Source organism: Carlito syrichta, unplaced genomic scaffold (assembly GCF_000164805.1).
Source record: "Carlito syrichta isolate Samal-C Ts95f unplaced genomic scaffold, Tarsius_syrichta-2.0.1 Scaffold312190, whole genome shotgun sequence".
In the NCBI taxonomy this organism is placed as follows: Eukaryota; Metazoa; Chordata; class Mammalia; order Primates; family Tarsiidae; genus Carlito; species Carlito syrichta.
The window spans coordinates 436,690-454,112 of NW_007256286.1; the positions used below are offsets into that span (position 1 = coordinate 436,690).

Sequence of the window (17,423 nt, forward strand, 5' to 3'; positions counted from 1 at the left end):
TAGTATTGACTATGGCCGCAGCACTTAAAATCTCATAAGGGATATAACAGGCATGACACAGGGCTTCTGCTCACAGGCAGCTGACGTCTAAGCAAAATTTAACAGTACAAGACAACAAAAAGGATGCCAAGAGTCATGAGTCATCCCTGCCTCCAGGGTTACTTTCACTCACAGAAGGGCCTGAACAATGTGGTAAAAATGCAAATCTCAACATGATGCACACATCTTGATGACGACCCTCCCCTGTCCCCAGAACTTAATGGCTCGCCAGTGCATTAAGGACGCAGTTCGAGGCTCTCAGCCCGACTACTTCATCTGGGTCCTGCTTCCGCCTGTATTCTCTAGGCTGCGTTCTGCCAGACCAGGCCCCACCTGCCTGTAACCCACCTGTTCAACTCCCCTGTCTCCTTGTGCATTTTGGATGGATACCACTTACTCGTTCCTGCTTCAAACCGAGACCGTTTGTCACATTTTCTCAGGTCTTGTGACAACAACCTCGGCACACTCATGCGCTCTTTGGAAGACTGCCTGCCCTGAGTTGAGGAGCGCAGGGAGGTGGCACAAACAAAAGCACCCTTTGGATGAGGCCGCTAGCAGGGGTCGCTGCTGTGGGCCATGGCAGCCACTATGGCTTCTCTCCTCTGTATCCCTGTGACTCACTGCTGTGAGGAAGGAGAGATTTCTCTCCGTGGCACTGTGATACAGTGGGAAAAACCAGGGGATTTGCAACCAAACAAGTCTGGATATAAATCCCAGAGTTACCTCTTCGCCTCAGTTTTCTCATTTGTAAAACCCAGAGAATACCACCTTCCTTTTAGAGATTTTCCCTGAAGGGGAAACGATATCATGCATGCAAAGTGTCTGGCACAGAACAGATGCTGGATCAAGGTTTGTCTCCCACCCTGTCCGCACACATGCAGTCATCACAGCCCCAGGTGCACGTGCATGTCCCAGCAATGCTGCAGTGGATGTCAACCCGGAGGGACGGACCCTGGTGAGCAGCCATGATTCCAAACTCCAGAGGCCTGGGCACTGCTCTGGAGGGTCTCAAGGAAGAACCCAAGTTCCCTCCCTGCCTCAGCTTCTCCTTTCAATTCTCAGCGTCAGAGAGCCCCAGGCTTGAGCCTCTGTGGTTGCCCTTCACAGAAAATAGACTTCTTGCTTCAGGCTGGGGAGGAGCAGAAGAGTTTCTTGACTCCATGCCAGAGCTGGAAGGCTGTCGTGGCAGTGGCTGGAGAGTGAGGGCGATGAGACCTCACACTTGCAGCCTGACGGCTTCTCTCACTTCGGGCGAATTTTGTTTTACCTCGCTGTCAGCTTTGCCAGGATTCTGCAACTGAGTCATGGCTCTTGGATGTTGACTAGAAAGTCACACGCACAGCTAGAATGACACCTGCTTGCTTTCTTTTCTGTGAGTTCCTCATCCATCATTTGACAACCAGTACTGCCATTAACCGAAACTACACATGGGTTTTACTTTCTGCTAGCTCTGTCTTCTCCTGAAAGCTCTTCCCAGCATGTTCTCCCCTTCCCTTCTTCCCTTCTAGGACAATGTCCTGTGAAAATTAAGAAGATTAAAATCTGGAACAGTCTTTCTCGAAATGAGGCATTTGGCCACTTTAATGTTTCCACTCTCTGCTGGAGAGTAAACAACCTTATATTCAGCCTACAGAGTAAGCTAGCAACGCTCTGATGGAGCCCTTAGCAAGGAAAAGAGGGAAGCTTGAGGATAAAAAATACCTACTACTTGTCCTCCATAGTGCAGAACTTATTTCTAGAGAAATTACTGGAGTGTTTTAGGTAGGGAAACAATTTACTTAAACAAAAGGCTTAAGAAAAATTCAGGTATATGTCATCTTTAATCTTTTCATATATTCTTCTTTAAGATAAATGACCCACAAATCACAAACTTATGTTCTATAGAAACTGAAGAAAGCTTTTGTTTATACAGAAATATTTACTTCGGATGATTTTTGATAACCAGAGCCAAAGAGTACTGCTGGAAGAACAGTCTTATTAAATATGTCTTTAAAAAAATCTTACTAATACCCACTGAAATGGTAATATATTTCTTATTATCCCATTATATATTATTCACACAGTAACATCTTCTTCGTTTTTGTATCCTCAGCACTGAGCACAGTGCCCAATGTAAATGAAATTGAAACAAACAAACAAAAAATCATTCAGTTGCTATCCCAGGAAAGAAAAGATCCATCAAGACAAATATTCATGTGTCCCTTCTGAACTGCACAAGTCTGGGTACAGGGAAGCTCTATAACACTGAGAGGCAGTGAAAAAAAAAATCAAGGAGGAACTCAACCATGAGCCAGAGAAAGAAAGTCAAGTCATCCCAAGTGACTCTTGTCTTGAGTCTGACCAGAATTCTCAGTTAAGGTTTTTGTGGCAGGCAATCCTGATATGGCTTCCAATGACACCTACTTCCAGTATTTACCCACATGTGTAATCCCCTGCCTTTGAGTGTGGGCTGGACCAAGTGGTTTCCTTCCAATGAAGGGAATAAGACAAAAGTGACAGGCCATCACTTTAGTGATTAGGCTACCAAAGACAGGGACTTCCATCTTGCTCGGTCTCTATCTCGACCTCTTAGCAGGGTCTCTTTTACCTCATTCAAACCCTACTCAACCTACAGTACAGCCTAAGTCTTGCCACTTAGTCAATCTGTGTTTCACAAGCTCCTCGAGTACAGGGGCTATGTTTTAAACTCTTTGGGGCATTTTCCTACAAGCTGACCATAATACAAGGCACTTGGTAGTTACTCAACAAATAAGTCTGGAGTCTTCTGAATTTCATATTTACACCTACAAAACCATTTTGCTAATACCCTTTTATTCTGTTAGTTACTTTGTTACTACTTCCTTCTATCTCCCGACATCTTGTCTGACTTAGCTTTCCCTAAAACTCTCCGTATGTTTACTTGAGGTCATAATTCTAGAGAGGCATTTACAGAGCCTTTTAAAGCCATTAAGATTATTGGCTGATTTAGGATAAGTAGGATAAGGAAACCCAGAGGGAACTAGTTCTGTTTTTTCTGGCTTTCTAATTAATCAAAGTCAAGTTCTCAGAGTCTAAATGTTTCATAAGTACTTTCTAAAATATTCCATTGTTTTGTTTTGTTCTTATCACACTTGAGTGCCTAAGAAACTTCTTTCCCAGGGCTTTGACATGATGCCAACGGCTTTACTGCCTCTTCCTCCTTCCTACCAGCACAACAAACAGCACAAGATTGTGTTTTTTTTTTAAAGAGTAAGACTTTTAAGTCCAGAAGGACCACTTGAACGCTAATAAGTAAAACTAAGTGTTTGTTGAATGAATGAATGAACAAAATTACTATAAGAACAGAATACAAAGAATACAGGAATCAGAAAAGGTTTCCCCCTCCTCTTATTACAACAAACAGTGCTTAACATACATGAAGGTGAGTGGAGTGGGGATGTGTTAGCGGAGTGATGATCTATACAGAGTTTGCCAAAATTATAGCCTTAAAATCTAACACTTCTCAATATTAACCTGAAACTATACTATAATCCCTGATGCTTGTTTTAGCCCAAATTTCCTCTAGAAAGAACAAAGGCAATTGTTTATGCTTCCAAAGCACGATAGGAGCAACTCTTAAGAGTGGCTAAATTATCTTGCTATAATTCTATGCTCATGGAAAAAAACTCTTATCTATAATTTGAGGTCTTAAGTGGACTTCCTCACCAGAACAGAGTGTCCTAAAGAGATGAGCCATCCTAGTTCTTGAGCCAGTCAGATGTCTTAGTATAAAGTAATCAATTCAGGTTTTTGTTTGTCATTCAACATCCTGGGAGTTTGGTCAGCAGGGATGGGTCCTCCAGAGGCTAATAAACCTTAAGTGAAATGAGATGATGAAGGGTCTGGAATCACAAAGTTGAGCAAGCTGTGATTACTCCATCAAAGTACTGCCACTCTACGAGGATCTGCCTTAAGGTGTCTCTCCCTTGGACATCTTTTAGAACTATAACATAAGTGAATTTAGAGATAATTTTAATTCTTTTATTGCATAGGAAAGGAGATTGAGTCTTAAAGCTTCTCAGTGACAACTAACCACAGGTAATAATGGAATTTGGAAACAGTTTTCCTTCTGCCCACTGGGCTATCTTGCTTTCATCAGGAAAGACAGTGTCTGAAAATTAATTAGGCAGCTGTGTTCTGGTTAATAACAGGGGATTATGTAAGCCAAATATGTCATTAAAGGAGATAAGGATGCTGGCACTTACCGAGCCCCTACCATGTGCCTGGTATAGTTTTAAGAACTTTACTCATTACTCATTTGATTCTCACAACAACCCTATGAAGCTGCTAATACCATTTCTATTTTATGAATGAGGAAACAGGAACTAGAAGAAATAAGTTGCTACAGCCGCTAAGCAACAGATCTAAAAATTCAAATCCTGGTCTATTAGACCTCCAACCCCGCATTTTAAAATATTCTGTCATATAGCTAGACCTGAAAAATTCCTCTACAGATACCCAAGGAGTGTCAAGGCAAAGAAATTTCAACTTTAATGTACATGTTTTTCTTCTAAGTCTTCTGTAAGGTATGAACCCACATTTTAACTAGTGAGTACTAAAAATTGCCATGAAAATTCAGCCAGGAATATATCAATGCTTAATTGCTCAACGCTTGTCAGAGGATAAAGATAACACCCTGTAATGATTTATTCTAATTGTAGATTTCTAATCTTATAAAAAATGCTAGCTCAGGCCAGGCATGGTGGCTCACACACTTGTAATCTCAGTACTTTGGGAGACCAAGGCAGGAGGACTGTTTGAGGTCAGGAGTTCAAGACCAACCTGGACAAAACAGGGAGATCCCATCTCTACAAAAATAAACAAACAAATACTGCTAGCTTTATAAATATAAAAAAAAAAACCTAAACAGTGGGTTAGTTTCTTAAGTGGAATATTTTGCTTTACATTTTTCCATTAAAAACCTAAACTTTGAAGTAAGTATGGGAAAAATCAGTGACTCAAAATTCTATCATGAGGGATTCTTCATTTCCATCCCTTCAAAATTCATCTCTTTTTCAAGAGCAAACTGCAATGTCAAAATTAGGAAGAAGGATGGCTAACTTCTTTGAAATAAATCTCAAGGAGTAGTGTCAACTGAGGTAGGAAGTTATACAGCTGCCAAAAAGCAAGAGTAATAGCTTTTTTTTGGTATACACACTAATAATAAATCAAATGTTAATTCAAACTAACTTCAAATGATTTAAGGGAATTTGTCAGATTCTTTTGATTAATGAGTTTGAAAATTTTTAATTTACTGTTTTATTTAGTTGATGGTCTTACTAGTAACTTAAGCTACTAAGATGTATTAATTCTAGGCTCTTGACTATGATCTGCTTTGAGACTGCCCATGTAAGTATAAGTCAAAAACTGGGCCTCAAGTCTCAAATCCACCTTACAGAGGTGTTTTGCTTAGATCATACAGGGTTTTAATGTCTAAGACAAAAATTTTTTAAAGATTTTTAAAAAATCATATTTATAACTTTCAGATTTTGAGCTTCTCTTAAATAGAAGATTTGGCAGCCATGGGCTCACATTCCCACATGGCCACAATCTGCTGGAGCTGTGTGTCAGCTGTCCCTTTAGAGGGTCATGGTCGCCGGTCCAGTTCCCACCAGCCCACCTCACTCCTGTCTGTACCTTCCCCAGCCCTGTAGGCATGCCAACCTGTGATCCTACTTTAGAGGACCTGGACAGGAAAAGCGCAAGAATTAAGAAAATTAAAAAAGAATGAAAACACACAGAGAAGATACAGCCATGTCACCTGGAAAAAATTTCAATGAACTAGACAGCAAAAAAAGTTTTCAACATAGTATGTGGCAGTACTTTGGGACACTAGATATCAACTGGCTTGTGACAGAGAGAAATCTAAAGATGATCTAAATCCTTCAGCATACATGTTGTCCAAATGAAGTGCTTTTCGAATTTTGGCCCAAGGTTAAATTCTCCACGAGTATTTCAAAAGAACTCTTTCGTCTGATGCCATTTAAAGAAAAAATAGCTCTTCAAATTCTTCTACCACCACTTCTAATATTTATGCTGAATTTACCCAGGAGAAAAAGAGGATACACTTCCTTGGTGTGTCTAACACCTCAGCATATTCTTTCTAATAATTAGACCCTTCCCTCTCTGTGTCAAAACTTTGGCTCATTTCATGCTCAAAAGCCAAGACATAATAGTTCACGAGGCTTGGGATGAAAGAAGGTCTTCTCTAAAAGTGCACGTTATTCTCCCTGCTCCTCTACCAAGTTAGCTTTTAGCAGTTTCTGATTTTTGCCTATAAGGTGGTGAGATAGGAAATTCAAGGTTTTATTTCAACTAGCACCTTTAAAAGGGAGATTCACTAAGCATCCTAGGAAATAATTTTCAGGCCCACTCCCTAGTCTTCTCATCCTTTAAGCATCAGTCACATCCTCACTCATACACAATGGCATGTCTTTTTGTGAGCCAGTTATTTTGTTCTCTTTTGCAAAGAATGAGGGGCAACGAAAAACTGCCAAGGACTTTGCCCAAGGTCACAGAAGAAAAGGCAAAATAAGGACTTAGGATTTCTAAGACTTGGCCCGGGGTTGCGAGTCAGGAAGTACCTTTGAACACCATTTCTGGTGTGCCAAAATTATTTCAGCAGAATACAATAAAGGGGATAAATTACAAGAAGGAAGTGAGGGAAGCCAGAGCATGCATGTTCCATAGGGAAAGAAAACAAAGTCCTGAGGTTTCTCTGGGGAGAGATGTAAGGAACTGGGGTTCTATGTGGTCCAGTGGGCACATGAGAGACAGAAAGAAAATAACAAAGGGGCTGTCACAGTGGGTGACAGAAAAGGGAGCTGAGAATGGGAATTCAACACGAGGAGGGGAAGGGACCATGTTTCACACTAGGAGAGCAGTCAGGTCAAGGCAGCCATTCATACGCACATGAGGCTCACGTATGTGCTTGTCCAGAACATGCTTCCTAATGTGAAGCCACACATACATCATACATATTTGCAAAAATGAAGACATTCTGAAGTTGAGATAAGCAGATGACTAACAAATCTGACTTATAGGGAAAGAGAAATCAGTGGCAAGAACTGGAAAAAAGTAGACTTGTATAGCAGCACATGGAACATGAACGGCCTAAGAAATCAAAAGGCTAGCTAGTTTTTACTCCAGACTCAATGTCAGGGTCAGAAGGTGGGTCTATTGCCACGCCCACACGTGAAGGCAGCAGTTGCTAGGGTGAGAGAAAGCCCAGCACATTAGACTGACTGGGGCCCTCTGCTGTCAACTTAAATGAGAGAGCACGGAAGTGGAATCCAGCTGCCGCCTTGCTTCCTGTATCACATTTCTACTCACCTCACCTCTTACAATCTGGTTCCTGGCCCTAGCACTCTGCGGCAACTAACCTCCTCTGGGATTGTTAATAACTTCAATTCTCCACAGCCAAGGGCCTCATCTCCCTTTTACTTGATATTCTGCAGCTTCTGAGACCATTGACAAGCCATAATTTTGGAAACTTCCTTTGTCCCTTGTCTTGCGCTAAGCTCTCCTCTTCCCTTCCCAATGACTTCTTTGAAGCCAGCTCTTTCACAATTCTTACTAGCTCTTCGCAATTCTACCTCAAAAACGTATTTGAAGTTAGACTCTCGTCTTCATGCTCGCCGCCACCGCCTTGGCTCAGGCCTGTTATCTCCCCTGGACTTCTGAAGCAGTCACACTGATGGTCTTCAGGCCCGTGTCCCTGCATTCCCATCCATTCCCCTGATGCTTCCAGAGTTACTTTTCCCAAAGCAATGTGGTCAAGTAATTCTCCACAGAAAACTCAACTGGTGGACTGCACACTCTCAACACCGTAGAATTCAAGCATCACATGTTGGTTAGAGTCTTCCCTATCTTGCTCCAAACCACCCCTTTACTTTCATCTCTCTGCTCTAACACAGTGTGGATGTTGCTCCCACCAAGTCTCATGTTGAAATGTGACTCCCCGTGTTGGAGATGGGGCCTACTGGGAGGTGTTTGGGTTGTGGACGGAGTCCCCCTTATGAATGGCTTCATGTGAGAGCTGGCTGTTTAAAAGAGCCTGGCAAGCCGGGGGTGGTGGCTCACACCTGTAATCCCAGCATTTTGGGAGGTGGAAGCGAGATGATTGCCTGAATCCAGGGGTTGGACGCCAGTCTAGGCAACTTGGTGAGACCTTGTCTCCACAATAAATCAAAAAATTAGCTGGGTGTGGTGGTGCACGACTGTAGTCCAGCTACTTGGAAGACTGAGGCAGAAAGACCACCTGAGCCCAGCAGGTCGACGCTGGGGTGGCTGTGAGTGTGCCATTACACTCCTGCCTGTGCAACAGAGTGAGAACCCCAACTCTAAAAAATAAATGAGCCTGGCACCTCCCTTCTCTCTCTTGCTCTCACTCTATGTGACATGCCATCTCCCCTTGTCTTCTGCTATGAATAGAAGCTTCCCGAGGCACCACCAGAGGCTGAGTAGATGCCAGCAGGAACACAAGCCAAATAAACTTCTTTTCTTTACAAATTGCCCAGTCTCGCAAAACGGACTAATACTCTGCCTAATCCACACTGAATTTCTTGCTATTCCCTGAGATACTATGTCCCATGACTGCCCGGACCTCACTTCTCGACCTTTTCTATCTGGAAAAGTCCTTTTCTTCCTCCAAGAGCCGCCTTAATTGTCATCTCCTAAGGTCTGTCCCACTCAGTTTCCCTAAGCAGAGAGAGTTCTTCAGTTTCTGAGTGTCTACAGAACTGCAGTCAAACGTCTCTTCTATGACATGCCCTGAAAATTGTAACCGACCCGTTGAACTGATTTTTCCATGAAACCTCGAACACCTCAACAATAGAGCTAATTGTCCTTAATTCTCACACCCAGGGCAGTACCTTTTGAAAGGCACAGATGCCTTTCAAAAAACGATGACTGAATCCAATGTAACCCTTTCATGTATGAGGGAAAAAAGAATCTTTGGAATAACCAAATCAAAGCTGAAACATAAAATAAGAAATCAAATGACGTTGTTTGGCAAAGCATAGAGCTCCAGAGTTTCTGGGAAGACAGAGGGCTGTTCCTCACCTCTGAATATCCTTATTCTTCCACAAGGAGGCAGACTGGGCCTTTGGCACTCTTTCAATGAAATTCACCAGCTCTTCCATGAGAAGCCTGAGATTAAAAAAAAAAAGTTGAGTTAGAAAAACACCACATCCTAACACCGTATCCAGGAGACATGACTTGGCTGCCTCCCCTTACTCCACCTCGCCATCCTTCTCCTCTCTGCTGTATGTTAACTTGGAAACCATTTTTATAAAGTTAAACAAAAATCTAGCCTTCTCATTGAATTTCTATGCTGAAAATTCTGAACTTAACTTATTTAGTTCACCTTTTAAACAAGCCTGGCATGTCTCTAGTCTCTAAATACAGAAATACATAAGTCTATTTTAACTCTCACTCTAAGATCTCTGCCTACTAAAAATAAATAAGGAAAGTAAATGACTATGCAGTAACTAATTTTGGTGGCAGAAGGGCAAGGGCAGAATTTTTTTAAAAAATGACAACATTAAATGGACATTTTAAACTGATAAAATAAGGCTTTTTGACATGTGTTTTAGGAATTAGCAAAATTTCATGTAGAAAAATACTTCAAGGACTAACCCTAAAAATTTAACTCAAGGCCCCGCAAAACAATAGATTGCTCTGAGATCATGAGATGGAATGCCAGAGAATCAGTCAGGGAATCTAAATGCTGCACTTGACTGGATCAAGGATACACATGTTGTGGGGATTCATGGGACAGAGAACTGTTAGAATTCTTGATGACCGGAAGATGACCACAAAGCTAGAAATAGATTTTCAACATCTTGAATCTCCTTTCATAATCTAATATAGACAATCCATATTGACTTAAATCCCCTCCAAATCAATATATAGATCATGGAAAGTCCTATATTTATTAGAATTTGAAAGCTGAACACTCTATTTCATTCCCACTTATTTATCTAGTCCTAATACCATCCCCTCTTTCCATCATGAAGCAACAATACTCATTCTAACATCCCAAGATCTAAGATCCAGGCTCATTATCGTCCTGGCTGTAGCTTTCATAAAACAGTCTGGTGAGTCAAACCTCACACTTCAATTTTTTCAAACCAGAGTCTAATTTTTTTCCCTTTTCCTCGTTCTGAAACTGACCTGTCACTTTGAGTGTTTTACTTTCCTACAATGGCTCTTCCTCAGATTTGGTATGGTTTTCTTTTCACAGTGCAGATGATATGATTTGACATAAAAACAAGAAAATGCATATTTCATTTCTAGTAATTCCATCTTGTTATGCATCTGTAAGACACTATAGAACCCAACCTAGGAGTTTATATCAACCCCTAAACCCCATATTTTGGGTCCTGACAGTTTCAACTTGTACCATACTTGTTAATCTATTTCAGAACAACACATTAATACTTTTCTTCTCTGGGGTAATTTTCTTCACATACTTTTTTTCTCACTAAATGATGCTATGGCTACTTGCAGCAACCACCTACACCACGAAGGCTCGGCAGGGGTAGAGAAAGGAAAAACAGAGGGTCCTTCGCAAGACTCTTTGGACTGCTGACTTTCTCTCTGCCAATAGCAGGGCCAACTTAGCCGTCTAATTACGACTTATCTATCCCCTGGTTTCTACAAGCTGTCTCCACTTATAGCCTGCAATAAACCATAAAAGGGGGGAAATTTTGAAAGCAAAGCAATAAAATTTCTTCTTAAAGATACTATGTTCTTTTCCTCTGAAGCTCTTTGCCTTGCATCTTTGTGGCATTTTCCTAAACATTACCTCCCCTAATTAGTATCATCTGCACAGAGGAGCTGTCTGCAGCATCAGTTCTTAGGCATTTCTTTCTTTTTTTTTCCTTTAAGAAATAGGGTTGGCCGGGCACAGTGGTTCAAGCCTGTAATCCTAGCACTTGGGGAGGCTGAAGTGAGAGGACTGCCTGAGCCTGTGGGTTCGAGAACTGGCGGGGGCCATGACAGTCTCGGAGCCAGCATGGGAACGGAGTGAGGACAATTCTCCGGGGAGATTCCGTGCAAGCGGCAAGGTCCCACGGAAAGTCCTGAGGAAAATTCCGTATGACTGCTCTTTAAGTCATGGCCACCACTATGTTCCCATTATATTGTTTTGCGTAGGCTTCATAGGAATAGTTTGTTTAGTTACGTTTTGGGAAAAGGAGGCTGCTCACAAATCCATGATAAATAACAGTTTCGATGTGAGCTCCTACATAACTTACAAAAAACAATTATGTCTCAACTAGATCCAAGAAAAACCATTAACAGGAACAGCATGACACAGAGTCAAGAAGTACAAACACAATCATCTGTAACACTAACTAGTCCTACGCTGTGTCTCGTTAACTGTTCCCAGAATAGTTCAAACAAAGAAACTCTGATAAAACTGTGGTACCAAGGAACAGTGAGAACGAATGAGGAACACACTGAAACCATAAGTTAATTAAAGATAGGCTTAGATACTCCGCTATCTCCCCTAATATCCTTAGGCCTAAACCACTACCCACTATAAGAGAAGGAGACTACATAGGCTATAATATTAACAATCGAGTATGGCGGGCACCTCAAGGAAAAAGTAGTGTGCTAAACTTAGAATGGCTTGACCCTCCACTACCTTATACAGGTGCATATGGTGATGATATGGTTAGAAAAGTCTGGATAGATGGAAGACACGTTAAGTGGAGAGATTTATCTCTTTGGGAAAGAATAAAACGCAGTGGTCCCCAGTGGTGCTTACTTTCTAAAACCCAAAGGTCAGCACTTAGAAAAAAGGTGGAATGATTGGTATATAAAAATAAAATGTAAACACTGTCTCATTGCAGACAGTGACCTTTAAATTGAAACTACATAAAGGTTATATGCCTGGCACCTTTATATCTATATAGACTATTTACCTTTATAGAGTATAAGTTTTACTTTCCACTTACTAACTTTTTGGCTAATGTTAACCTTGCCCTTTTAATAAGTTACTACTTCCAAGAACAGCTAGCTTCTTTTCTAAGAATTACATGCAAACATTATTAAACCATAATTATATGCAAAAATTATAAGAACTGCAAAATCATTAGTACGTCATGTAATCATTTTCACATGTTAATCATTTCTTTTACTGTTAACTTTCTGTTAAGTGTGCGCCAAAAATTATGATATAAATAAATCAGCACTGCTATGTTTCAGTGCCAGAGTGTGAGACAAAACTCTGGTCCGACTCGTTCCTCGCCTTATCCACACATCCTTCCTGGGTTCCTGAATCCTGCGGAGCTGGACTCTACCAGCATAGGCAACATGAGACCTCATCTCTACAATAAATCAAAAAAATTAGCCAGGCATGGTAATGCAAGCCTTAGTTCCAGCTACTTGGAAGGCTGAGCGGAAGGATCACCGGAGCCCAGCAGGTTGACGCTGGGGTAGCCGTGCATGACACTGCACTCCAGCCTGGACGATGGAGTGAGACTCTAACCCAAAAAAAAAAAAAAGAAAGAAAGAAAGAAAGAAATAGGGTCTTGCTCTGTCGTCTAGGCTGGAGTGCAGCAGTACAATCATAGCTCACCAGAGCCTTGAACTCCTAGGCTTAAGCAATCTTGCTGCCTCAGCCTCCTGAGTAGCTGGGACTACAGGTGATTGCCACCATACCTGGTTAATTAAAAAACATTTTTTTTATAGAGATGGGGGTCTCCCTATATTGCCCAGGCTGGTCTTGAACTCCTGGTCTCAAGCAATCCTCCCATCTTGGCCTCCCAAAGTGCTGGGATTATAGGCGTGAGCCACTGTACCCAACTCAATCCTTAATTTCTAAGGAAGCATTTCTAATGAACATTCCTCTACCTAGAGAGTAGCCTACTCCCACCTATTCTTTGGGTTAGTTGTTCGGAACGATATAATCACTCCTGGCAAGATGATCTACTAACAGTCTCCGCTGAAGGAGAAGCGCTGTAGCCACCTCCTCAAGGATACGAATAAACACTCTCACCTGCCGATCTGAACGGTGGGCTCTGTGGCATACACTGTGCCCGTGAATCCGGTGTGCTCAGTGATGTAGGGCAGCGCCATCATACAGTGATAGTTAGAGATGAGAATCACATCTACCGTAGACAGATCTATTAGCTCAGTCTGAAAAGAAAAGGAGGGAATGATATATGTCTGTTCAGAGATAGATCAATATGATGTGACTAAAAAATGATGTAGTCAGAATGTAGAGAAGTGATGTTTGTACTACAGAATAACGATGCCTTCCCTGCAATGCTTCCATCCTCTCACTTCTGGACGTTTTCTAACACTGACATTAAGGAGCAGGACAGGAGGGCTCACAAGGTGCATGCAGCCAGGCCACCAGCGGCACCCTGATTTTACTAGAACAGAGGTCTTCTGACTTCGACATACAAGGGTAAAGGACAACAGGACACTTCAGCGGATGCTGCCTGGCAAGTAAAACCAGGTAACTTGAAGCAGAGAGATCACATTAGAGGCTGTAAGGGTGAACTAGAATGTAATGCAGAACTGCTACAGATAACGGGAAACAGGAAGCAACACGCAGAAACCAGCTCTTCAAAAGTCAGATGCAAAGACAACTTTTTTTTTAAGGTAACTTCTGACCACTAGTGCTGGACAGAGAGCCAAAAAAAAGTACAGTGGCAGAATCAAGAAAGGAAATTATATGCTCCTCTTCTATCCTAATCATAACCTTACAACTGCCCTTTTAGTCAATTACTAAGGTCATATGAAAAGGGAAAAGATAGGCTAGCAGGCGAGGGAAAATGCTATCTAAGTTGGTAAATTTTATGAAAACTCTTTTGGAAGGAAATTTCTTCTCATACATTTAAGTCCTATCAGTCTGTTAAGGCTCAGCTCTCTTCAACTAAGTCTTCCTGATTTGCACAGATGAAAGAAACTACTTCCTTTTCAGAACTTCCGAAGTTCTTTATGTAGAGATACACAGTTGACATGCTATCCAACCACACCTCAAAATAGCACTCTGTCCTGTGTGACTCCTCTCTGTCCCCTCCCACCCATGGCAGCCAGTACCTAACAGTCCTCAGAGTGCTTTTGTTGAAGGAATGCAGCTTTCTGGGCAGTGCCCTTTGGGAGGAAAAGTGAGATCCTATGGTCCAGAGACATCTTATCCCTCACTGAGCTCTCCCTCACGGTGGAGTTGACCCTGGGAAACTGGAGAGCACACCAAGGACAAGCAAGGCAGTGTTTCCATTAGGAGATAAGTCATTGAGCTAATACAGCCCCACAGAGAAAAAGTAACAAAGATGTCTGGCATAAGCATCCAATAAGAGGCAGTGTGCCATTTTGGCTGTGGGTATTTTCTGGCTGAGTGACTTTACATATAAAATAAGTTAATTTAATAAAGCTGCCAAGGCATCATCAGCTCCCGAGGACAGTGTGTGAGTAGAGGTCATAAGCTACTGACTGCCAGGGCAGTGGCATCTCTGTGAACAACACACCTAATGACAGTAAGAGTCGATTTACCCCACCCTTATCTCCATGTTGTGCACCGCACTTGCAAGAGCACCCATCATGATGAAGGATCCTGTAACATTCTGCTGGTCCTACTCTCCGCTACTTCTCAAGAATAATTTTTAAGCAAATACGAAAATTAAGACAGTAGCAGAGTGATAGATTCAGATGAAAACAATGGGAATGGCAGTGGAAGCAGCAATAAAGCTCAAAAGCATCACCACCTTCCCTCACGCATATGAAAATCGGGTGAGAAAACTTGAAAGTTCTTTTTAAGAATCAGCTCAGAGTCTGGAAATATGAGAAAAAATTGTTCTGCATATACGTGTATATATGTATATTTATATATGCATATAGCATGCATGCCTACATAAACATTTTTTTCCTCTGAGAAATAAATTTAACATCCAAACCACTATTATTTACAGTTGACCCTTGAACAACACAAGAGATATCAGGGGCGCTGAACTCCTATGCAGGTGAAAACCCATGTATAACTTGACTGCCCCCAAACTTTACTACTAGCCTAATGTTGATCAGAAGCCTTACTGAAAACCTAACAGTCAATTAACACATATTCAGTGTATGTATTACATATTGTTTTCTTATAGGAAAGTAAGCTAGAGAAAAGAAATGTAATTAAGAAAATCATAAGGAAGACAAAATACATTTACAATTCATTATGTGGAAGCAAATCGTCATAAAGGTCTTCTTCCTTGTCATCTTCACATTGCATAGACTGAGGAGCAGGAAGAGGGGTTCACTTGCTGTCTTGGGGTGGCAGAGGCGGAAGGGGAGGCAGGAGAGGCAGGCATACTCAGTAGAACTTTATGGAACCACATCATAATTTCTGGATGACAATTTTGTTTTTTCATTTCCCAAAAAAATGTTCCTATATGGTACCAATCCTTCTTTCACCGTCTGTTTTAGTTTCAGTGCCTGTATCATAGAAGTGCCATGTTGTAAAAGAAATAAAAAACAGTCTCAAATAATTGGAACCCTTCAGCTAGACTGCCTCATGTCAATCTGTTTTCTGGCCCTGCTTCCTCTGGGTCTTCTTCCTCATTGGCTGGCACTGGGTTGGAAGCATGCATCTCCAAGTCATCTTCTGTTGATTACTGATGTGCCACCTATAAACTCTTGAATTTCTTCAAGACCTGTATTTTGAAACCTTCACTCACCACTTTTTAAAAAAAAATCTCTGTTATAAATCTTGTGACGTCACACACAACATCTGGACACAGTTTTCTCCAGCAGGAATTTGTTGTTTTAGGCTTGATGCCTTTCACAGATTTTTCTATAATAATGGAATTGTTATTGGTGTGATCTTCTCAGACTTTCAGGATATTCTGTGAGGGTTTTCTTACACAGTGTTGACAATACTTTCCATAGAGTACCACGTGCAACGAGGTTTAAAAATCCTTATGACCCTCTGATTTGGGGCTGGATTAGATAAGATGTATTTGGGGGAGAGTAAATCGCTTTGACACCTTTGGTGTTAAACTAATGGGGTTCTGGGTGAGCAGTAGCATTGTCCAATGTCAAAAGAACATCAAAGGCAATCTCTCACTGGTAAGAAACTTCCTGACTTCAGGAACAAAGCAGCAACAGAATCAATCCAGAAAAAGAGTTATCGTTCACACCTTCTTGCTGTACAACTAAAAGACTGGTAGCTGCTATTTATCTTCTCCTGTCCAGGATCAGCAGCTTTCTAGGTAAAGGCAGTCCTGATCATAGATCCAACAACATTTGTACAAAACAGAGCTAGCCTATCTGTTCCTACCTTAAATCCTGGTGCTTATTCATCTTCCTTACTAATAAATGTCTTTTGTGCAGTTTTTTTCTTCCAGAATAGGGGACTTTTATCTGCATTAAAAACCTGTTCAAGAGAATGTTTTTTCCCGTCAATGATTTTCTTAATGGCATCTGGGAACCCGTCTGATACTTCTGTTATCTTAACATTTTTTAAAGCCAAATCTCTTTCTAAGATGATCAAACCATCCTTTGCTGGCATTAAGTTCTCCAGCTTTAGATCCTTCCCTTTCTTTTTGTTTTAAATTATCATATAATGACTTTACTTTTTCTCAAATCACATTAGAGGCTATAGGTATGCCTTTCTTACAGTAATCCCAAACCCACATAAAAGCTGTTTTATAAATAAAAAATAAAAAAGTGTTTTACAAAAAGTACAAGGTTTTCATGCCTGCTGATATAACAACAGTGATGACTTCACAAATTTCCTTGTTTCTAACATTCATTTAACTTGAGTCAGTGGGCAAGCAAAACTGCAGATCTCAATCTATGGTACATTTCAAGTAATTCAACTTTTTCTTGTAATGTCATAACTTTTCTCTGCTTATTGGGAGACTCCCAGTCTAGAGGCCCTTCGAATGGGTGCCATGGTGTTATTCAAGTTTAGTATTGCACTAAACCATCCAATGATGAAAAATACATGAGACATGTGAGCGATCACTTTTCATTGTGATAGGCAATGTATTGATGAGATGAACTGCTCACACGGAGATACTTAAGATCACATGAGGTTTTAAGCAGATATAACAACTAGACTTACCACAATATCAAAAGTGGCTATAAAATTCTTACAGTAGTACAGATGCACCACAATTAATTTTATGCAGTTAGGACTTAATACTGCACCTTTGTTTATATTTCTTTTGACTGAAAATGGATCATGTACTGTCTGTGTTTCTGTGCATAAGTTTTGAGAAATTTTAACTTTTCATAATAGAGTCAAGTATATTTTATGGTAGTAAATGATAAAATAGACTAGTATCTACATATATTTTATGCATTCATAACATACATTTTTCTTCTTTTTTTTCTATATATTTTTTTTTTTGAGA

At 41.0% G+C, this 17,423-nt stretch overlaps 1 protein-coding gene across 1 annotated transcript in view; it reads right to left on the bottom strand.

Moving 5' to 3' along the window:
- The window catches only part of INTS9 (integrator complex subunit 9), a 120,724-nt gene that overhangs the window by 48,106 nt on the left and 55,195 nt on the right, over positions 1-17,423 (bottom strand). The window contains exons 5-6 of the mRNA XM_008069688.1: positions 13,067-13,206; positions 9,121-9,207 (exon numbers count right to left, since the gene is read on the bottom strand). Of these exons, the coding sequence (XP_008067879.1) occupies positions 9,121-9,207; positions 13,067-13,206 (227 nt within the window). The remainder of the gene's footprint in view (positions 1-9,120; positions 9,208-13,066; positions 13,207-17,423) is intronic.